Source organism: Macaca nemestrina, chromosome 1 (assembly GCF_043159975.1).
Source record: "Macaca nemestrina isolate mMacNem1 chromosome 1, mMacNem.hap1, whole genome shotgun sequence".
NCBI classification, from domain to species: Eukaryota; Metazoa; Chordata; class Mammalia; order Primates; family Cercopithecidae; genus Macaca; species Macaca nemestrina.
In genome coordinates, this window is record NC_092125.1 from 139,227,046 (window position 1) to 139,250,299 (window position 23,254).

General features: G+C 45.4%; 1 protein-coding gene across 1 annotated transcript in view; it reads left to right on the forward strand.

Annotated features, from left to right (window-relative positions):
• Nucleotides 1-23,254, forward strand: part of LOC105485411 (ATP binding cassette subfamily A member 4) — a 126,388-nt gene that overhangs the window by 40,322 nt on the left and 62,812 nt on the right. Inside the window, exons 9-14 of the mRNA XM_011747756.3 lie at nt 53-192; nt 835-951; nt 1,642-1,839; nt 16,678-16,883; nt 17,568-17,744; nt 19,551-19,773. Of these exons, the coding sequence (XP_011746058.2) occupies nt 53-192; nt 835-951; nt 1,642-1,839; nt 16,678-16,883; nt 17,568-17,744; nt 19,551-19,773 (1,061 nt within the window). The remainder of the gene's footprint in view (nt 1-52; nt 193-834; nt 952-1,641; nt 1,840-16,677; nt 16,884-17,567; nt 17,745-19,550; nt 19,774-23,254) is intronic.

The window sequence follows — 23,254 nt, forward strand, 5'->3', positions numbered from 1 at the left end:
AGTTACAAGCAATGGGGAGTTTCTGTAAAATCTGTCCCTTCTCTCCTGGCAGCATCCTTTTGTAATGCATTGATCCAGAGCCTGGAGTCAAATCCTTTAACCAAAATCGCTTGGAGGGCGGCAAAGCCTTTGCTGATGGGAAAAATCCTGTACACTCCTGATTCACCTGCAGCACGAAGGATACTGAAGAATGTAAGATCCCAGCTGGGCTTGCCCTGTGTACCCTGGACCTCCCAGAAGTGTGTGTGTGTGTGTGTGTGTGTGTGTGTGTGTGTGTGTGTGTGTGTGTGTGATGTGCCTTCCTGGTAGCACGTCTCATGTTTGTTTTTTGCTAAGTGGACTCTTGCATTTCCTCCCCCATCCACAGTCATCGCTGGAATGCTTTGCTTCAGTGCCCCTGCCTGGGCCCTCCCCTCTGTACTGCAGCCTACAATGAGGGTTTCTTTCCCACTGCTTGAATTATATCCCTAATGGAAGGGTTCACAGTTCTCTGAATCCTGGCTACTCAGAACAGATAAAGACAGGGAGGAAGGGAGGAAGAGTATTTTCTCTCAGGGGGTCCAAATCTAGCTTTAACGAGGGAGGTTCCGAGAAAATAATACCATCAATATTACAGGGACTTCTGAGATACTAAGAAATTAGATTCTGTCAGCCCAGGAGGTTGGGAGATGGTGAATTGTTCTGGGAAATGGCAATAGACTGAGAAAATAAAAACACTTCCTTAAAAAGCCTTTCCCTAACACTAAGTGACAGGGGCAGAAAAGACACAACCAAAAGTTCTCTCTCACTTTTCTCTCTGTTCGTGTCTCTGTCTCCATCTCTGTCTGGTTTTAGGCCAACTCAACTTTTGAAGAACTGGAGCGCGTTAGGAAGTTGGTCAAAGCGTGGGAAGAAGTAGGGCCCCAGATCTGGTACTTCTTTGACAATAGCACACAGATGAACATGATCAGAGTAAGAGGGGGTTGGAGGATGGGGAGGGGAGGGGAGGAGGAAAGGGTGGGGGCAGGAAAGTTCCACTTGTTTCCTTTTCCCAGCAAAGAGTTAATCGCTATTGGAGTTAGATCAAAATACAACAAGCAGGCCCCAAAGGCCCTCATTCCAAGCAGTCACCAAGTGGGGTCACTGACTTTGGATGAGAAATATGTTTCTTGAATTCTGGGAGAAGTCTAAAAGCTGCCACAAGACCAGTGGTTTCCTGGAGTTTCCTGCTTTTATGAATTCACTCAAGGGCCTCAAATTCAAAGAGGCATCTCCCCAAGAGGCCAGCTCTGTAACTCCAAAGATCGTTGAGTGTGTTTGTCTGGTCTCATTTTCAACTTTGCAAAACCAAGACAAGAGTTCTATATAGCAGGGACACTCAAAAGAAAACAAAAATATCCATAAGCAAAAGAAAGCTTTTTATATACCATTTTCAGTGCCCCCCATCTCCTTTGCCCCTACACATCTTCCCTCTATTCTAGAGACCCATGGACTGGGGGAATGCGATAAAGCTAGGTATGCCTCATAGTGGAACAAGCTCACTCGCTCTTTAGGGAGCCTTAGACTCTCTACCTTCAATCACTAAAAATTAGAAATGGCTGAAGAACAAGACCAAAGATCCTGTGGAATTTCTAAGCAGTGACTGTATTTCTTCTTCCCAAGGATATCCTGGGGAATCCAACAGTAAAAGACTTTTTGAATAGGCAGCTTGGTGAAGAAGGTATTACTGCTCAAGCCATCCTAAACTTCCTCTACAAGGGCCCTCAGGAGAGCCAGGCTGACGACATGGCCAACTTGAACTGGAGAGACATATTTAACATCACTGATCGCACCCTCCGCCTGGTCAATAAATACCTGGAGGTAAGGGGCTGCAAGCCCCACAGTGGGCCCCTTGAAGATAGCCCCGTGCAGAGCTCCCTTAGCAAGTCAAGTGATCTTGAACTTAAGCTTTCATTTTCCCCACTGAAGAAACAAGAATCCCTGCATCCCCTGTGCAGTTCTCATTCTCTAATAGCTTATCCATACTTAAAACTTATCTATGCTGAAAACTGTTTCTTCTTCACATCTCCTACCTTCTCATGCTGGGCTCCTCCTCCTGTAGCCCCCTTTGAGCATCTGCGTCTGTCCTCAACCCTCTCCTGTCTGCCATTGCTTGAGTGGCCATCTATGGCCAGTGTCCCCTTAACCCCACGGTCCCACTGTTTGCGGGACGCTCCTGCCCCCAAGTTCTACAGGCACATCAGCCTAAACACGTCCCCTCCAAAAACTGTATGTTCTCTTTGCCCATAAAACATATCCTCCTCCTGTATTTCCTATCCTAATTAACATCATCAGTGTTTGCCCAAATTCTCAAGCGAGGGATTTCAGGGTCATCCCTCATTTTCCTTCTTTACCCTCCACACAGTAGCTGTCACTTACTGAGTGTAACTTTATGCCAAGCACTGTGCCAAGTGCTTTTACACACATTTGCTTCATTTAATTCTCACAGCTCCACGAGGCTTGCACCATTATCATTGCCAGTTTGCAGATGAGAAGCCAGTGCTTAAAGAGGTTAAATAAGGTCCCATGCATGACCATTAGGAGAAGCAAACAGGATCCAGCTCTGGGGACGCCTGAGTTCAGAGCCTGCCCTTCTGATTTCTCTTACCAAGTTTTGTCTCCTCTCCCTCCTAAATGTCTCTCAGCTCTGCCTCTTGCATTCCAGGCTCTCTGAGGACTAGAGGCTTTGTCATCTCTGCACCAGCCCATTCCAAGGGCTTCCTCCCTGGACTCCAGGGTCTAGCCTCTGTTGGCCCAGGCGTTTCCCTACACTGGCACCAGAGTTATGTTCCGCAATCCTGCTTACATTGCTCTCCGATTTAAAATCTTAATGATTTGACCCCCAAATAACATAGGTCCCTTCCAAATCTGTCCTTCCCCACCTTCCAAGCCCTTGCTCACTGCACACCCTCAAGTCTGCTACCTGGCCCTTTCACACCCACAGGCATTCCCATTCCATGATCTCTTGGGATTCTACCCTTTGCAAATGCTGTTTTCATTGCTCATTTATTAGAGCGCTTTTGGTCACAAGCTTTTTGCTTAAACAAAAATAAAGCATTTATTGGTGAACATAAATAATGAAGTTCAGGGGGATCCAAGAGTTGGAAGCCACCATGAGCCCCTGTGTCCTTCCACCTCACAGTTTACTCATCTCTGCTCAGCGTCAGCCCTAGCCAGGCCCTCTCCTCTGCTGGTGCCCTACCTGCTTACAGCCCTTAGCAGTCATCTATACACCAAAAATCCCCTTCCATAGCAGAAGCATGCTCCTAGAGAGTTTCCCTGTCAGTCTGGCTCCTGTACCCACCCCTGTGTACTCTGACTGGGAGGCCTGGGTCAGCTACCCACCACGGGGTCATTACTATGAGCAGGATTACTGTGAAGTGGAGGAAGATATTTCCCCAAAAGAGGAAACGCAAGGTAGAAAAGTGTATGTCTACCAACGCCTGAAATGACTGTCCGTTTCCTCATCTGCTGAGCTTCTACTCATTCATTCTTTGAGACTCAACACTCAGCTCTCAAATGTCACTTCTGCTTTGACGGAGGTTTAGTCATTCACTCCTCCGTGCTTCCTGGCCCTCTCTTCACACCTCTCTCGGACCCCTCTCCCAGCTAGATTAGAGTTGGCTGTTGACATATCCATCTCTGGCTGGGCAGCTATTTAGAATCTGGGAGTTATTTAGAATCAGGGAGCACATCTCAGTCATTTTCAAATTCTTGCCCTCATACTTCCAGTAAATGACTCCATCTAAGGGCAGATCACTCTTGCCCATGGGCCAGGTCTGGGTCTGTGTCATCTAGAACTGTTGGAAGGTAGGGGCTTCTGTGAGCAATAGGAGAGGGAATAAACTCGAGGGCCCTCGGGAGCATGCCCTCTTGTCTCAGACTTGTGAGTCCTGAGGATAACAAACTAGTGAGGAAAAGCCTTGCTCTATCTGTCACCTGGTGTTCTTGAGGACTTGCTGTTGCCCTGGTGCCACCACAATTTTCCAGAGTGTATGACCCTCTCTTTCCAAACTCTGGAAGTGGCAGCACAGGCTCCCCAGTGGCCTTTCAGAAGGTGCCAGTCATGGCAGCAGCACCAAACTGCAAGCAACTACTAAGTGATCACCAACTTGTCTGAAGACAAGAATGACCTTGAATGCTTTTTATAAAACAGGATTTTTTTTTTAATTTTTAAATTTTCTTTCTTTATTTTACCTTAAGTTCTGGGATACAAGTGCAGAATGTGTAGGTTTGTTAAATAGGTATATGTGTGCCATAGTGGTTTGCTGCACCTGTCAACCCATCATCTAGGTTTTAAGACCCACATGCATTAGCTATTTGTCCTAATGCTCTCCCTCCCCTAGCCCCCCACCCCACCCCAACAGGCCCTGGTGTGTGATATTCCCCTCCCTGTGTCCATGTGTTCTCATTGTTCAGTTCCCACTTACAAACAAGAACATGCGGTGTTTGGTTTTCTGCTCCTGTGTTAGTTTGCTGAGAATGATGGCTTCCACCTTCATCCATGTCGCTGCAAAGGACACAATCTCATTCCTTTTTATGGCTGCATAGTATTCTATGGTGTATATGTACCACATTTTCCTTATGCAGCCTATCATTGATGGGCATTTGGGTTGGTTCCATGTCTTTGCTATTGTAAACATACATGTGCATGTATTTTTATAGTAGAATGATTTATATTCCTTTGGTTATATATCCAGTTATGGGATTGCCGGGTCAAATGGTATTTCTGGTTCTAGATCCTTGAGGAATCACCACACTATCTTCCACAATAGTTGAACTAATTTACATTCCCACCAACAGTGTAAAAGCATTCTTATTTCTCCACAGCTTCACCAGCATCTATTGTTTCTTGACTTTTTAATAATCACTATTCTGACTGGCATGAGATGATATCTCAATGTGGTTTTGATTTGCATTTCTCTAATGATCAGTGATGATGAGCTTTTTTCATATGTTTGTTGGCCACATAAATGTCTTCTTTTGAGAAGTCTCTGTTCATATCCTTCACCCACTTTTTGATAGGGTTGTTTGTTTTTTTCTTGTAAATTTGTTTAAATTCCTTATAGATTCTGAATATTAGACCTTTGTCAGATGGGTAGATTACAAAAATTTTCTCTCTCATTCTGCAGGTTGCCTCTTCACGTTAATGATAGTTTCTTTTGCTGTGCAGAAGCTCTTTAGTTTAATTAGATCCCACTTGTCAATTTTGGCTTTTGTTGCAATTGCTTTTGGTGTTTTAGTCATGAAGTCTTTGCCCATGCCTATGTCCTGAGTGGTATTGCCTAGGTTTTCTTCTAGTTTCATGATTTTGGATTTTACATTTAAATCTTTAATCCATCTTGAGTTAATTTTTGTATAAGGTGTAAGGAAGGGATCCAGTTTCAGTTTTCTGCATATGGCTAGCCAGTTTTCCCGACACCATTTATTAAATAGTGAATCCTTTCCCCATTGCTTGTATGTGTCATGTTTGTCAAAGATCAGGTGGTTGTAGATGTGTGGAGTTATTTCTGAGGCCTCTGTTCTGTTCCACTGGTCTATTGGTCTGTTTACAAAACAGACTCTTAAGCATCAACCCAAATCGACTGGCTTGGAATTTCCAGGGAAGAGGCCTGGTTATCTGCATGTTTACAGACCTATTAGATTTGTGGGACCTTGGAGTTCCCTTGTACAGTTACTCAATTAACATCTCCCTCCTCTCATGGTGCCTCTACCTGCTAAGCCCTTATTCCCAGGCCCACCACCATCCACCCACTGCTATTATAACATAAGCAGGACCTGTGCCGGGAGTGTGGATGGAGGAGAGAGACTCTATTGCTTTATTTGTGCAGCATGGAGTTCAGTGGTTCTCACAATGTTTTTGTGAAGTACTATGAAGAATACACCTTGTCTACTTGACATTTGTATCATGACGTAAATGGCTTGTTTTCCAGAAGGATTATTTTTTCCATGCAGCTTGTACCTAATGCAGCCCCAGGCACCCAATAGATACTTAAAATACATTAGTTGCTTAAATGGTTAAGAATTCAGTCTCTGGACCCACACTGCCCGGGTTCAAATTCCTATTATCTGTGCCCAGTTTCCAAATCTATAAAATAGGGATATTAACAGTACTTACCTAATAGGCTTGTTAATGAGAATTAAATGAGCTAATTCATGCAAAGCACTGACATATAGTAAGCACTTAATAAATATTAGCTTTTTAACAAAATACAAGCCAAAAAACATTGCTCAGGAGAGAAAATGATGTTAGTGCCTCCTGTAAATAGGCCTCCAAGCTGGTGCTCCTCTAGGAATCACAGAGCTGCAAATCACATCCTCCCTGGCCACCAGGGCTTCACGAGGGCCTCTGAGCAGAGGGGTATGATGGGGGCAGAAGCCCAGCAGCTGTGATAAGGCTGTTTCTGGTCTTCCTACCATTGGGTGGGGGAGGAGGAAAACAAGGGAGCAATGAACAGAAAGGAAAAGACAGCAGGGAGGAAATGTGTGAGGAAGAAACACGTCACTGTGACTTGTCCTGGAATTTTCTGCTTCTGTTCTTGTGTTTTGGGAAGTCTGGAGGAGACTTGGAAATCATTCACCTCCCCACCCTGAGGATGGCTTAGTAGCAGACAGGCCATGAAAACTCTCTGCTGATGGCTCTGAAGGTCTCTCCAGGGCAGGAAAGCAAGGATGTTGCTTCACTGGGCTGCCTGGGGGCTCTGAGTAGAGAGTATAGGCCCCTCCCAGGAGGGCGGCCCAAGCACCATGCTGGCATTTCTGTGGACCATGGTCTGATGTCTCAGACCCTCTCCACAATGACGACTGCAATCTCATTCACCCTATACATACATTCTGTCTTTCCTCTGATCCCCTCCCCTTAGCAGGAGGAAATAAATGGAAGTCAGACGGCCCGGTTAGAAGGGAGGCGATGGAGTAGGAAAATAGATGATGGTGGTTTGGGGAGCCTCACGTCACGCATGGGGAGACATTCATTCCCATGGGCCTTCCAATCACCCTCTTCTCCAAATCTGAGGACACAGGACAAATGGGTCCTCATACGGGCAAATATCTTAAACTGGTATGTGTATTCATTTATAGTTCTAATGTATTCAGATATATTTTGCTTCTGGAGAAAAGCACAATTAGAAAAATTAATACATTATTCTTCTTATTACCCTTCAGTTAAAACAAACATACACATCCCTCCCCTTTGTATTTTTTGTTTAGCAAAAGATTAGGCCTGGCACAGATGAAATACTATTCAGAGTTCACAGTGTATTTTCATTTCATAATATATTTGATTTTCAGGTCTTGAATTTCACATCAGGAAGCTGAATTCAGCCAGATTTTAATACAAAAATACCTCTGATCAAGGCATAAAATTATACTTTAATCAGTAACCACTGTATTTCTCTAAGCTGTGAAAAAACGTGTTCATTAACTGCTTTTTCCTCTGCTGTCAGCACAGTCAATACACGTGCATAACTCCTTATTATCTATGTGGTGATTATCTTGCTGATGAATTCTCAAAGGCCAGAGTTTTGGACTATTTTTTCTCTGCACCTTGCATGTTCCTGGCCACATGCCACCACCACCCAAACAGAATGGACTCAGGGAATGTATTTTTCAGGATAACCTAAGAAAAAATAGGATTAAGAAGATAAAACTGCTGATCATGTAATGTGCTTTAGAGTCAGATGTATAAATATTTGCGAATTATCTGTCCTATGCTTTCTTCTATTAATTTATTGATTCTAGATGTGCATTGGAAGGCTAGGGAGAAATCAGGGGATTGTGAGAAAGAGCACAGAAGTCTACATCACACAAACAATCATATTTCAAGGGCCATGAACTAGATCCTAAGTAACTCATAGGCAATGACCTCATTTCATGCCTCTAAGAAACATTTAACTGGCCTGAAGAAGGAAAACGTGGGCAAGGGGTAGGCTGGGGTCATAGGTGGAGGTCCAAATAGTAATCAATGGAGCTCATAGGGTGGACTGATATTGAACCTGCTATGAGCCAGCCACCTGCTGGCCACTTTTACATTTCATCTCATGCCATACTCCCAATTACCTGCCTAGTAAGCATGGTTGTCATTTTATAGAATTAAAAACAGAGACTCAAAGAGGTTGACAGTCTAACATAATACAACAGCTGAATGGGGGATCTGGAATTCTAACCCAGAGCTGCCTGACTCTGATGAGAAAGCGCTTTCTGCTATCATATGCAGCCCATGTTAATAGGGGCTCAGTAAGTATTGTCTGGATAAATTATATAGTGAATCCAATGAAGGCAGACATTATTTTGTAATATGCAGCATAATAGGCACTATTATGATTAGATTTTTCTGCTTGAAAGTAGCTAGATTAGAGTAGGAAACCAAAAAGATGTGAATTCATTCAGTCATTCATGCATTTGCATGGATTGAACTACCCACACTTGAATAAATGCTGTTAATCCTTGATTCCTTGGAAGCTCACATGGGAGAGATAAGTGTGTCGTTAAATAATGCCATAATAGCGGTATCTCAGAGGACTGGCAGAACATAATTCAATCTGATAGAGTAGAAACAGATTGTACAAATCCAATTCAAAACATTATAAATCCTCTAAGCACTGTCAATTCTTCCTCCAAATTATCTCTGAAATTCCTCCTCCTTCCCCATTTATGGCCTCTGTTTACAGAAGCCTGTACTGTCTCTTTTAGCTGGTTGCCAGGCCTTCAGTCTCTTGCTGTTCAGCTCCCAACTGCTTCCAGCAAGATCTTTCTAAAACCCCAGGCTTGCTATGACTTAGCACCCGCAGCTCCACAGTTACTCCTCATTGCTGTTAAAGTAAAGGCTTTGGCCGGGCGCAGTGGCTCAAGCCTGTAATCCCAGCACTTTGGGAGGCCGAGACGGGCGGATCACGAGGATCACGAGGTCAGGAGATCGAGACTATCCTGGCTAACACGGTGAAACCCCGTCTCTACTAAAAAATACAAAAAACTAGCCGGGTGATGTGGCGGGCGCCTGTAGTCCCAGCTACTCGGGAGGCTGAGGCAGGAGAATGGCGTAAACCCGGGAGGCGGAGTTTGCAGTGAGCTGAGATCCGGCCACTGCACTCCAGCCTGGGCGGCAGAGCGAGACTCCGTCTCCAAAAAATAAATAAATAAATAAATAAATAAAGTAAAGGCCTTCCCCATCTAGCCCTTCATGCTTCTTCCATGTTCTATGGGACTGCCCCAGGCTTCCCACCTGGTACCACTGAACCTTTCCATCCTTCCCCCATTTGACTGACTGGTCAACACCCACACCCATGCTTCGGGACTCCGGTCCTATGTTTCGGGCCTTCTTCTATGCACCATTCCTTTCCCTGTAGCCCTTGATCATGATTTGTTTATACGCTTCTGCACCTTCATGGCCCTGAACCCCTCAAGGGCCGAAACTGCCTTACTTTTCTTTTTGACTTCCCAACTTACCTTAGTGGAGCTGTAGTCACATAGAGTAGACACTCATAACTGATGCTCTGGGCTGTAAAGGTTAAATTTTCCAGCTAAGCAAGGAAGAAAGACAGTTTCAGGCAGGAGGAAGAGCATAAGCAAAGCGCAGAGGTGTGAAGCTCAAGAGAAGTGGACAGGCTGGGCAGAGGTGTGGCTGCAGCATCAGGGGAGAAGCAGTAGTGCCTGGAGTCAGCCGGTATGGCTTGCAAAAGCTTCATCCTATGGGTGAAAGGACACCATCTCTTGTACCAGTGGGCTCTGTGATTGGAGGCAACATTGCTGTTTCACTGCCTGAAAACTGAGGATGATAACCCGAACTGCAGTTCAAGTGACATTCACTGGTGCGGCTAAAATGGGTGTTTGTGGCCAGAATGTGGTCTGATTGGTCAGTGCCCAGCTCTGTTGATTATCAAATGTTTTGAATATAGTAGCGCCCATGTGCCTAAGTTGTTGGGATGATTCAACAAGAAACTTTGAGAGCTCAAGTGCCCTGCAGTTGTCAGCCAGGTGATTCTCTTCCTTTGGACCCAGTTAGACACAGGCGTTGCCTAGTGGCTTTGCCCCAGTGTGAATCTTTGTGCTCCAACTCGATCTTTTTATTTGTTTCATTATTGTATTTAATTTGTTTGTTTTAGAGACAGACATTTTTTAACAGCTGTGCATTTCCTGTCCCTTTGTTTTCCAGTCGTCATGTGTTTCCTTACTCTCTGTGGGTGAATGTTTCAGATGTCTGTTTGCGGTGCCCAGCGTGCAAGATAAAATTTATTGCAGTCCCTTCAGCGTCTAACTCGCCATTCCAACCAACACAGCCCAAGGCTATTTTATCCAGTGGCTTTTTCCATGTCCTGGGAAATAAATCTTGAATGTTACTGTTTAAATTTGCCAGGAAACTCATTCTGGGATGTTTGCCCACATCCACTGGCATTTCTCAAAAGGAACCCCAGGTGTCTACCTTGACACCAGCAGGGCCACTCGAGCCCTCCATGGGCATTCATCGTCCACTTTGTTCTCAGCCTGAGTTTAGGAGTTACAGATGTGAGAGGTGGGATTATACAGCCAACATCTCTAAGGGGGACGTGGCTCCCTTACCCTCGAAGACCTCACTCCTAGCACGTCCTGGGTGTATTAGTCAAAACATGTCCTCTTATGCCACGCCAGCGCAGGGTTGCTCCCCACTTTGATCATCAAGCTTAAACAAAAAGAAAGATTTTCTTTCTTTCTGGGCCTCCACTGGACATCGTTTCCCACCTGACAGATAATTTAATGTGTCTATGACCAAATGTGTTTGAATTAGAGACAGAGAGGTCACAGTGAAAGAAGGAAGCCTGCTGCTACTGCAGCTTGTCCTCCCAAGGAGGTGTTTGATTTAGCTGTGTAAACAAATGACTGCATTCTCCAGAGGTCCTGAGCACAGCTGCCTGCGCTGGAGAGCGCTCAAACCTCTTCCACCAGGGTGAACTCTGCTTCCTGGTGAGTGCCAGCAAAACAACCAACAAAGAGCTGTAGGACTTGAGTGGACTTCAAATGGTAGTGGTCCTGCCACTTGGGCTCAGCCACAGCAGTTAGGAAACTAAGGGGCGGGAGGAAAGCCCTTTTCTTGCTTTATTGCCATTGGCTGTCATAGGGCATTATCAAAGAGGTTCTCTTTGAGATTCTGAGCTCTGGCTATAACATTTGTCCAGAAACTGCCTCTGAGGCCTCAAGACACTGTGTTTTTATTCAACAAAGATGCTCTTTGATTTCTTTTCCCACTAGTGGTGCTAGGTTTGAGCACCTTACACTGGCCAGTTCTTGTCTACCTACATTCTTCCCTAACATTCATGATTGCATAGTTACTCTTAGTGTAGAAGCAGACAGCTTTTACACATAGACTCCACGGCCTTAGCCGCCTAGAACCTACTATGTTCTAACTTACGAGCTAATCAGATCAAATATATCAAAATCAAAAACCTCTGCTGAGAGTTTATTCATTCGTCTCTGTCTCCCAAACATACTTATGTACACATGTGCACTCATATACATGTCCATTAGCCAAGATTTTGACTTCAGGGATCAAAGCAACTACCGATAGGGAATGAGGTCACTTGCTGCAAGGCAGGTGGCTTCCCCATGAGAATACCAGGCTACCTCATGACTCATACTTCAGAGGGTGACCCAGGAACATCTGATTCATGTCCAAAGCAGCTTCTACAATTGCTCTACCTTGACCTTGGGAAGACGTGGGGAGGATGACATTCAGGATTAGCTTTATAAGGCCTTCCTGTGGGCAGAGTTGTCTGACTTTCACCTAATGACCGACAAGCAGCTAGCGAGCATCAGTGGGTGAGGACCCACCCCCTCTCACCTCCCCTACTGCCCAGCTGGGACATGGGCTTTGGCATCTGTCCATAGCATTGTTCTAACCAGATGAGGTGTTATGGATCAGCTCAGGATGGGATATGTTCCCAGACACATTATTTAAAGAAAATAGCTCCCTTCCTCCCCTGATAAACAGCTGTCATGGCTAAAAGGTAACCTGGCTGGGGCTTAAAAGTCTGTTGACTTTCAAGATACTTTGCAAAAACAGTCATAAAAATGGTATTTATCAGGTCCTCACTATTGGTGAGACGGTTTGGTATACTACAGTGGTTAAAAACACAGAATCTCTCCAGAGGTTTACTTTGCTTAGTCGTGCCTCCTAAGTGAACTTGGACCTCATAAGGTGGTTGTGAGAATGAAATGGGTGAATATGAGTAAAGTCCTTGGGCCAGTTTTGGCCAGGTAGTAAGCCTTCAGTAAGCATCTGCTTTTATTCCTACAGGGAGGCACGTGTAAGCCTTCACAAACACCATCTCATGTGATCCTTAGAACAAACCTATGAGATGGGGCATAGCTCAATTTTGTAGGTAGGGAAACAGAAGTCACACAATTAGGAAATGGCAACAGGTCTGTTAGACTCTTAAACAGTATGCTACACCAATTTGCAAGACAAGGAAGACAAAGCACCTTTGAAAATGGGTCAGATGTTTTAGGGTAAATGAACATTTGAGAATCTTTTAAGTTTTTTTCCCTCTAGAGATTATCAAGGTATCAATCTAGGGGGATGCATCAGGAAACATGACTATGAATCAGCTGCCTGATAAACCAGCCAGGATGGAGCCCACGTCATCACAGGAGTCAGCAATGCCACTGAAAACATCAGCTGCTTATTCCTGTATAGATTTCCCCCTTAAGACATGAAAGGGGAGTTCAAAGAGAATGGGGCAGATAGCTCTGAGAGTCATCTTACTAAAATGTATTTATTTTTACTAGCTTTTTTGTTTTAAGAGTTATACTGTCATTAGCACTGTAGCAAAAATTCACGTTGTATTAATTTCTCCTGGTTTATCATGTGATTCTAAGGTAGGATGCAGAGTTATATTCAAAACACACAAACCAACTCAACTCAGTAAACATATATCGAGGTCCTGTCATGACAAAATGCCATTCCAAAGACCATGGTGAACAAGCCATGGCCCCAGCCTCAAGGAATTTACTGTCTCTGGAACTGTGCTGGCCAATACAGTAACCAGCAGCCATGCAGGGCTATTTCAATTTAAATTAATTAAAAGTAAAAACACAATGCCTCAGATGCATTAACCACATTTTAAGTGTTCAGTAGATATTTGTGGCTCCGGCCCGCCATATTGGACAGGGCAGATATAGAACAATTCCATCACTGCAGAAAGTTCTACTGAACGGTGCTGCTCTGGGCAGAAGATCTTCTTGTTCAGGGATGTTACACCCCAGCTTGTGGCTAGAGTGTGGCTTTTCCTCAGAGTAACAATAGGGAACAGTGGCACTCTGCAGGCTCAGCACTGAAGACATGGATGCAGGCTCTGCTTCTGACCTAGATTGACCTTGGGCAAGGCCTTTTGCTCCTCTGATCCCAATTCTTCACCAGCCAAGTAAGAACATCAGACCACAAGCCCTATAGGGCTCTGTCCAAATGCCCCATGACTGAGTGAACGGGTAGAACATTCTATGTGTGTGTCACAACATGAAGAGCAAAGACTTTCATCTCCCCAAATAATTTTGTTTTTCATTTTAGGAATTAAATTGCAGATTCACTCTAATTGCCAATACTAAACTTCTCTATATGCAGTTCTAAACTTGACAAACCAATAAAATGAGATTATTTTACTACTTATCTTTGTAGAACATTGAGGTCTCCCTAAAGCTAATTTAAATGCATATTTTTAAAATGTATTCTAGCAGTTCAGTTCAGAAGCCCCTGGCCCAAGCATCACACTGTCAATCCTTTGTCGTCGAGCAGTGTGATCGGGTGGGTTAGGTACTGACAAACACTGTATGCCAGGCCCATAGTCGGGGACTGTGCTAACGGTCTACATATTAGATCCCACCTACCCTCGCCCTCAACAGACCCAAGCTATTAATCAAATAGCAAATCTTACATTATTTCTGTCCAGAAGAAACAAACACTTCTTGAGAACTTTTGGGGTGTGACCTGTTTAAGTCCTACATCTCATTTAAGGACTGGTCAGTGTTAGGCTGGGCAATGCCTGTTGGTGAGAGAATCACTGCCTAAAGAAAATTAGCCATTTCCCTTAGCTCTATGGTGGGTGACTACACATACTGGTATTTCTTAAACACCAATTCCATTTCCTTTTAACATAATTATTAATATCTCATTAGCATGGTGTCACTTAAGCCTGGGCCCAAAGAAATACCAGTTCCATTTCCTTTTAAGGTAATTATTAATATCTCATCAGCATGGTGTCACTTAAGCCTGGGCCCCTTAGAATTTTTCATGTACCTGTGTTCCTCTGCCCATATCAGCTGGAACACTAATAGTTTTCTTTGTTTTCTTCCTTTTTATCTAGAAGACTAAGAACATTACATGGGACCCATCCCCAGGGCATGGAGGCTGAGGTGGGACAGTTTAGTTCAGGAGGCCCAAGAAGTGTGGGTGCGCAGCCCCTTGTTCAAACACAGCCTCTGAATTGCCGGAGGCTTCCGGTGCACGCTCTGAGGCGCAGGTGGGACTCGGGAGTCAGGGGTTTTGGTGAATGAGTTGGATTTGCCTGCTTCTTCCCAATGCAGGGGAGCTTGGTTCTGTGGTCAGGTCCTTATGTCCTATCCGCCTTTTTCATTTCTTTCTTTCTTGGGTAATAGCTGTGGAATCAAATGAACTGGGGTTTGATACCTACTCTACCACCCTGGGGGACTCACTCAGCCTCCTTGAACCTAAGTTCCTGGGCTGCCAAGTGAGGATAAGTAGTAATTGCTGATCCGCCTACTTGACAAGACAGTAGTGAGGGTGCCGAGTGCCAGGCTGTGGATCCAGCCTTTCCCACGGTTCCTGGTGTGGCAGTAAGAACTCTGGGCCTGCAGGTGAAATTGGGGAGGGAGTCCCAGCTCTGCCACTGTCTCTCTGTGTGACCTCAGGGAGGTCTTCTCAAATAAATAAGATATTTTATAAAGCTCAATTTCCTCTTCAGTAAAATGAGGATTCCAGGTAACTGACAGATAGTTTGTGGCGATGAATCTGTTGCTTAAAGCCTGCAGTACGTCAATAGCCCAGTCTTCCTGCTTGCTTTCCCCCTTCTCCACTACCGGTGATCACAGTCCGATCCCATAGGTGATATCCCTGCTTAAAACCCTGCATTAGCTCCTATGGCTCTTTAAGGCTTGCCCAGAACTCCCCTGGTCTTAGCACTGAAAGCAGGTGTCTGGGGAAGCCCTGCGTTCACACTACTGAGTCCCGCAGGGCAAACCGTCTGGTCCCACCCTCCTTTCTAGTGCTGCTGTCACACTCACCTCCCTTGACCCTACACTCCCTTCTGTGCCTTGCAATTACCTGGGGAGCTTTTTACAAGATATGGATGCCCTGGCCCTGCCACTAGAGATTCTGATTTAATTGTTTGGGGTAGGGCCTGGCATAGGTATCTTTTAAAGCTCCCCAGTGGTTCTAAAGCACAGCCACAGATGGGAACCACTGCTCTATTCCTGTAGGTCCCCAGATACCTCATGTGCTGTTCCCTGAGCCTCAGCTGACCTTTCCCCCACTTTCCTCTCTTCAGCTAATTCCTGCTTATCCTCCTACTCAGGAGGCTCTTCCTCCAGGCAGCCTTCCCTGATACCTCCAGGAAGACTTAGCTGCGTCCCTCCGCTGGGCTTCCCCAGTACACTGGGCTTGCTTTCATTAGAACCTGATCCTTCACATTATGGTTGTTGGTTTACTCCAATCCTCTCCATCATTAGCTCTCAACTTTCTTTTAGGAAGAGATGTTTATCTTTCCTTCTTGTATTTCTAGAGTTGACCAGGCTCTGGCACGTTGCAGACTCTCAGTATGCATTCAGGGAACAACTTAATCCAGACAACACCATCTGACCTCTTGTGAGTTACACGCTAAGAAAGAAATGTCAACACCAATAGCCCTCGCAATGATAGGAACAAGAGGTTAAAGAAAAGGAAATAGATGCAAGTAACAATATAAGTGCTTTAACAAATCTATACAAGAGGACAACCTTCATATTCAAATTTTTAAACATTCTTAGTTCTGCTCTTTTGTGGGTAACGGTTTTTTTTTTTCCTCTTGCAGGAGAAGAAAAGAGGCATATTATAGAAATTCCTCCTCCCCCGGCATTACTTGTCACACAATTGTAATTGGAAGTGATTTCCCTGACTAAGTCATTTTGGCTGTCTGTTATTTTCTCTCTTCCTCCTTGCTCTTCCCTCAGCTGGCTATCCTGTGTGTTTGGAGAGAGCCAGAAAGGTTCAATGCTAGGAATGTTTCTCTCTCTCTTTAAAGCTCTTTAATAGTCAGTCTTTCTGATCTTCAAAGCAGGCTGTAGCCAGTGTGACCCCACTCCCTCGCCTCCCCATGCTGGGGAGTAAAAGCCTGGAGTATTTTTGTCATTTTGAGGACTTGCATATTTGGACAGCCTTGGACATCTGGAAAGTGTGGTCCTCACTAGCTCTGCAGGCATAAGAGCACGTCAGCATTTCCAAGCTCTCTTGCACCCCTACATCTGGACACATTGAAAACTTAACACCAGACTCTGGAGTTAAGCAAACATTAAGTTTATAGGCCTCCTTGCATTTGACCATTTCCTGGGGCAGCAGCTCTTATCCTCTGCCTTTCTGTGTGTGCAGTTGAGTCTTTGCAGTTGGTCCTCCTCAAACTCTCTCAACTTTGTGACTCTCTGCAGTGCTTGGTCCTGGATAAGTTTGAAAGCTACAATGATGAAACTCAGCTCACCCAACGTGCCCTGTCTCTACTGGAGGAAAACAGGTTCTGGGCCGGAGTGGTGTTCCCTGACATGTATCCCTGGACCAGCTCTCTACCACCCCACGTGAAGTATAAGATCCGAATGGACATAGACGTGGTGGAGAAAACCAATAAGATTAAAGACAGGTGATGTTTCAGGAAGGGCTCGCTGTGTTTCTCCAAAGTCAGTGGGAAATTACATTTGGTAGAGAGAAAGGGATTGAGACTGGACTTGGCCTATAAATCAATAAAATTAAGTTAAATTTTAAAAAAAGATATTTTATAAAGCTCCACAAAGAGTCCTTGAATGAAAGCAATTACAGAGTTACGTTGTGGCTAATATTCAAAACTGAGATTTAAACTGAGGACTAGGAAGTAGAATTAGATCCTTTGGAAACATTTAAGATAAAGGTTTTTTTTTGTTTTTTGTTTTTTTTTTGAGACGGAGTCTCGCTCTGTCGCCCAGGCTGGAGTGCAGTGGCCGGATCTCGGCTCACTGCAAGCTCTGCCTCCCGGGTTTACGCCATTCTCCTGCCTCAGCCTCCCGAGTAGCTGGGACTACAGGCACCCGCCACCTCGCCCGGCTAGTTTTTTTTTTTGTATTTTTTAGTAGAGACGGGGTTTCACCGTGTTAGCCAGGATGGTCTCGATCTCCTGACCTCGTGATCCGCCCGTCTCGGCCTCCCAAAGTGCTGGGATTACAGGCTTGAGCCACCGCACCCGGCCAGATAAAGGTTTTAAGAGAATGCGTTCCAAGTCACCCTGTGGTCAGGAGGTGTGAGTGAGCTGTCCGAGCCCATTCCCATCCTTTGTCCCTCTGTGTCTTCTCAGGTACTGGGATTCTGGTCCCAGAGCTGATCCTGTGGAAGATTTCCGGTACATCTGGGGTGGGTTTGCCTATCTGCAGGACATGGTTGAACAGGGGATCACAAGGAGCCAGGTGCAGGCGGAGGCTCCAGTTGGAATCTACCTCCAGCAGATGCCCTACCCCTGCTTCGTGGACGATTCGTGAGTCCGAAGTTTGCGACCCTCCTCCATGACATGCTAATGGGGGTGCTGGGGTGGGCTGGGGTGGGCTGGGGTGCTCTCAAGCATTCAGTGGCTTTGGAGAGAGCCCCAGGGAGCAGAGCCAAACTGGAGAGCATGGAGCTCTGACTGAGGAACCTGCTTCTCCCAAGCTCCAGGCAGGCACAGATGAGTCAGTGCAGTGGTGGGAAAGGGAAAAGAGATGGTGTTGTAGCTGGAAAAGGGAAGGGGAAAATTAAAGCAAGGGAAGTGAGGCTCGGGGAGGGGACAAATTCCCCACTGTATAGTATGTTTGGCATGTGGAAGGGTTCTGGTCAGAATGTTTGCCCAATGATTGCCACATCAGCATTCATTTTGGACTCTGCATGGCCAGTAGGTCTGGTTCCTGGGAGCCCTGGAATAATGCAGCCCCTTCCCTAACTAACATTTCCATGATGTATGCTCAATGACGAGGCAGAGGAATGTGTTGGATGAGCTCAAGCCCTGCCTCCCTGGACACCCCCATCCCAGGCCTGTATATCTGTTGACCAGCAGCAAGCCAAGCAAGCAGCCTACTGTTTCGCTGAACATGGATTTGGGGGGTGGTAGAGAAAGGGCCGGGGTGCAGGGTTGGGAGGGCTCATTTGTCATTACAGATGGGGTCAGACACACTACCAAAACAGCCGTAGAGACCTACAATTGAGTTCACCTAAAACTCAGTGTGGACACAGGAAACCGTCTTTTAATAACTGTCCAATGGGTTTTCTAGCCTCAGCTCTACAGAAAACTTGAGATAACAGTGGCCAATCTGCAGTTAGTTTGGGTTTGGACAATAGGCAGAGCTAGGAAATGGATCCAGGGGCAAAAGCCCAGGTCCACTGTAGGATCAGAATGGGAGTGGCTCGTGGGGAAGTGAGGTGGATGTGGGGAGGCAATAGGGAGCTAGGTCATTTGGTGTGGGAGAGTCCTCTGGTGGCCAGTCCCAGAAATGCAGGCTTTACGAATGTGTGCTTCCCTTCCTGAAACCCTCCCATGCTGGAATTGGGCCCTTCCAGTGACAACACACAACAGTTTTCAATAGATAATAATCCCAAGGGCTTTACTAGCACATGAAACACAGGGAAAACATGTGTAAAGTTCACAACAAAGTCATTCCAGTATATCAAATCTACCCTGTTTGCCGAGTGGATATACCAGGGTCTAGTCCACCTGTGCATGGCTGGTGGTGGAGCCAGTGTCTGTTGGATAACTGATTTATTGATGGATCATTTTCCTTCTGAAAGTGCCAAACTGATTAGTTATTTTGTGTATCTTTTTGTGTAACTAGAGTTTGACCTACCAGGGCAGACTGTGCTGGGGTGGCTGACCCCTTGGGGAGCCAAGTTATTGATCTTACCACCACCACTTGCCCTTGTCAGTGCTCCACACTATTGGGTTTCGGTGTCAGCATGTAGCTATCTACTCAGATCCCATCCACATCATCAACTCTGCAGTCTTGTCCTTGCAAGGCCTTAAACAGGGGAGATCTTTCACATAGAGGATATAATTTTATTGACACATTTTACTTGCAGAGCATTCACCTGGGCTAACCAGAAAGCCAGCACTCTGCTATAAACAAAAAATAATGCTTCAGGGCTAACGTGGAATGTATTAAAAGATTCCAGCCCATTGAATGTCCAGGGGAGGTTTTCCTGTTTTCATTTCCCTCCATCTGGGCTTTGTTCTCAACACATTAATTCAACAAACATTTGTTCTGCATCTACCAGGTACAGAACACTCTACTATTCTGCTTCTCTCCTCTTGCTTTAGTTTCATGATCATCCTGAACCGCTGTTTCCCTATCTTCATGGTGCTGGCATGGATCTATTCTGTCTCTATGAATGTGAAGAGCATCGTCTTGGAGAAGGAATTGAGACTGAAGGAGACCTTGAAAAATCAGGGTGTCTCCAATGCAGTGATTTGGTGTACCTGGTTCCTGGACAGCTTCTCCATCATGTCAATGAGCATCTTCCTCCTGACGATATTCATCATGGTAAGCCAAATGGAGAAGGCCCAGAAAATCTTGAATACTTTGGTTCCTCTCCCCTTTCATCCTGTTCATGTGCCTGTATTAGACATCTGGCCACCAAAGAGAGCGTGACATCTAGCTTCCCAGTCCTTCCTTTTAGCCAAGGTGGGAGACACTCAGAGAGACGAAATCTCCCAAAGGAGCCACTGTATCACAGCATCCTCCCATCTCCCACTTCCTGCCCAGGGGTCCATGGTCCACACAGACTTTCCAGTCCCATTCCACGACCATCTGGAGAAGCTGCTATTAGCAGAGCCCTGCACAGGGTAATAGTGTAATTAAAGTAGTCTTCTCTTTCCAAACACAGAAGAAATCAGTTCAGGGAGTGTTTTCCTAGGCTTACAATTGTAACTACTGGCTAGAGTTGAAATGGGGAAAGGCTTTTGCCTTTCCAGTAGCAGTAGGGGAGGAGATTTGGATTATTTACTAATCACCATCATGGTCACCTCCTACATGGCTTCACCAAAAAACATTCTGCTGCCTGAAAAATCTCCAAGACCTCTCTCTCTTTAAAGGATGGAATTTGGAGTCCATCCTTTCTCAGTGATAAGGAGTTTTTATAGCCACAGGCAGCTTCCATTGGTCTGTCCTCTGCAAACTCGCAACTCCTCTGAGAGCTAGACTTGGAAATGAAACATTATTTTGCAATATGTTGCTATCCTTCGTTTTTAGCTCCTCCACCGTAGATGATTGTTTGTACTTGTTAAATGATAAGGATATAAATTTAGGTCATTTTTTATATTTTATTGGATGGAATTTGGTATAATTTTTAGACTTCAGGCTTTGCAGGCTCTGGAGATGGATGGATTGAGCTTGTTCTGCTTCTTCCCCATCATGATAGGAAGTGCTGCACCACACTAGGCAGTGTGTGTAGTGACCACAGACTGGCTGAGTGTCTCCCATCCCATGCCGGCCCATATCAGGTACCTACCTGATCCACAAATATTCCATCAGATCCTGTTCAAACAAAACATCTCCAGTGAAGCCAAATCTTGCCCTTTCTCCTTACAGTAAAATGTACTAAATCTGAAGGTTTTGTCTTTTTAGTGTGGATCTGTGATCCAGTGATCTGTGGCCTTGGTTATGCCCTGTGCTAGAGTCCTAGCACAACAAATGCTAAGGTAGAGGTCATTCTGCTCAAACAACCTGACCCCACCTGGATGTGGCTTTACATTTGCAAAGGGTACCAAAGTTCTAAGAGATGAGGGGAGGAGCTGAGCCCCTTGTCCTCATCTAGGGTTCCCTTGTTCTTTCCCATCCCTCAGTCTGCTCCCTTTCCCAGTACCAACATGTTTGTGTCCTCAGAATTAAAGGAGTAAAAATGTGTAAACATCTGACTAGCAACAGCCATGAGACTTTGCCTGCCTTGTTGATAAGCAGCATTGAGATCTGCCCTCGTAAGAATGGGCCATTAGGTCTTCAAAGCTTTCATGATGTGAGGTAAAAAACGTTCACCAGGAGTTTCATGCACAAAAGGGTTTCTCTTTGTGGGAACTAGAACATTGTTCCAGTGATGACGGAAACAGAGCTTTCCACACCAAAACAGGGTTTTCCTTTGAATGACTCTCCCACCTTTCCCTTGTCTCTTCCTCCCCACCTCAGCAACACAGGAAAGAAGCTGGAAGCAGGGACAATGGGAAGGTCCCTTTGTTATTCAAGCTATTAGAAACAAAAAGAAAAGTGGCCATCAGAGGAAGCCACAGCTGGTGAAACTGTAGGGTCACAGAGTGAGTTACACCTCTGGCTTAAGTCAGTGAAAAGTCCTAGAAGTTTGTGGTCCTAGAAGTCCTAGAAGTTTATGGGACTTTGTTTTGAGCAAGGATAAGAAATTGATTTCAAGGCCGGGCACAGTGGCTCATGCCTGTAATCTCAGCACTTTGGGAGGCCAAGGCGGGTGGATCACCTGAGGTCGGGAGTTCGAGACCAGCCTGACCAACATGGAGAAACACCGTCTCTACTAAAAATACAAAATTAGCTGGGCCTGGTGGCACGTGCCTATAATCCCAGCTACTAGGGAGGCTGAGGCAGGAGAATTGCTTGAACCTGGGAGGTGAAGGTTGCCGTGAGCCGAGATCGTGGCATTGCACTCCAGCCTGGGCAACAGGAGTGAAACTCCGCCTCAAAAAAAAAAAGAAAGAAAGAAATTGATTTCAGGCCGGGCGCAGTGGCTCACGCCTGTAATCCCAACACTTTGGGAGATGGAGGCGGGCAGATCACTTCAGGTCAGGAGTTCCAGACCAGTCTGGCCAACATGGTGAAACCACGCCTCTCCTAAAAATACAAAAATTAGCCAGGTGTGGTGGCACATGCCTGTAGTCCCAGCTGCTCAGCAGGCTGAGGCAGGAGAATCTCTTGAACCCAGGAGGTGGAGGTCGCAGTGAACCAATATTGTATCACTGTACTCTAGCCTGGGCAACAGAGCAAAGCTCTGTCTAAAAAAAAAACATAAAAAAGAAATTGATTTCATTCTTCTGAGAACTGCAACAACTACCTTAAAGTGATTCCATCCAAAAGCCACATGTTCGCCATGGACTTATTTTTATGGAGCTGCATGTGAGTGACGCACAAAATCAGGAGCTCTGAGTCCTAATCTAGACTTTTATTTAGATTTCCTCTGATTTGGGTTCTGGTTAAGCATGGGTCTCTTCTGTGCCCCGCCCCCCCCTTGCCATTTGTTTTGTCTGTTTTCAGTCTGTTCTGTCAGTACCCACAGGCAGGAGAGCAGAAAGGAGAAATGGCAGCCGCAGCAGACAAAAGGCACGTTCTTTCCACTCAGCTCTCGCATGCCCGTCACAGATACTGCCATCGGTCTCTCCTTTCTATGAGAGGAACCCAAAACTCCAGCGAACTATTGCCAGTTGATCAGAACTCATTTAGGACGTGGACCTATTTGTTCCTTTATGTTCCTGGGAAGAGCACAGGATGAGTTCTATGTACTCACTTGTGTGTTCAGAGAGTAAACTGCCTCATAGGATGCCTCCAGCAAAGGATAACCAAGAAGGTCTAATACATTTGACAATCTCAGTTTATCCTATAGTGCAATTGGATAGCAGTTCCCCTAGTGAAAGTTGCTAGTTTGGTCCTATTTTCTACATAGCCAAAGTGGTTGATTAATTGGTTAATGTGAAAGTTACTGAATACTGCCAGCAGATGCTAGGAAATGTATTTGTGTGATATTCATGGATGGGAAGGATCAATCCACTTCCAAGTGATTTGGATTAATTACTGATGTTTTCACCTGTGTGGGTAGCAAATCTCAGAAAATCAAGTACAGATGATGGTATTGGGCAGGCCAGGCCCCAGGCAAAACGTCGAAGCTCCTCTGGAGTCCCCTCCCATCTCCCTCTTTTGTTTCCCATATACCTGGTTTATCCAGGGCCCTGGAGATGCTCCAAGACGCCCTACCCAGGTCTTCCTCCCTTGTCCCAGCCATATTTCTCCACAT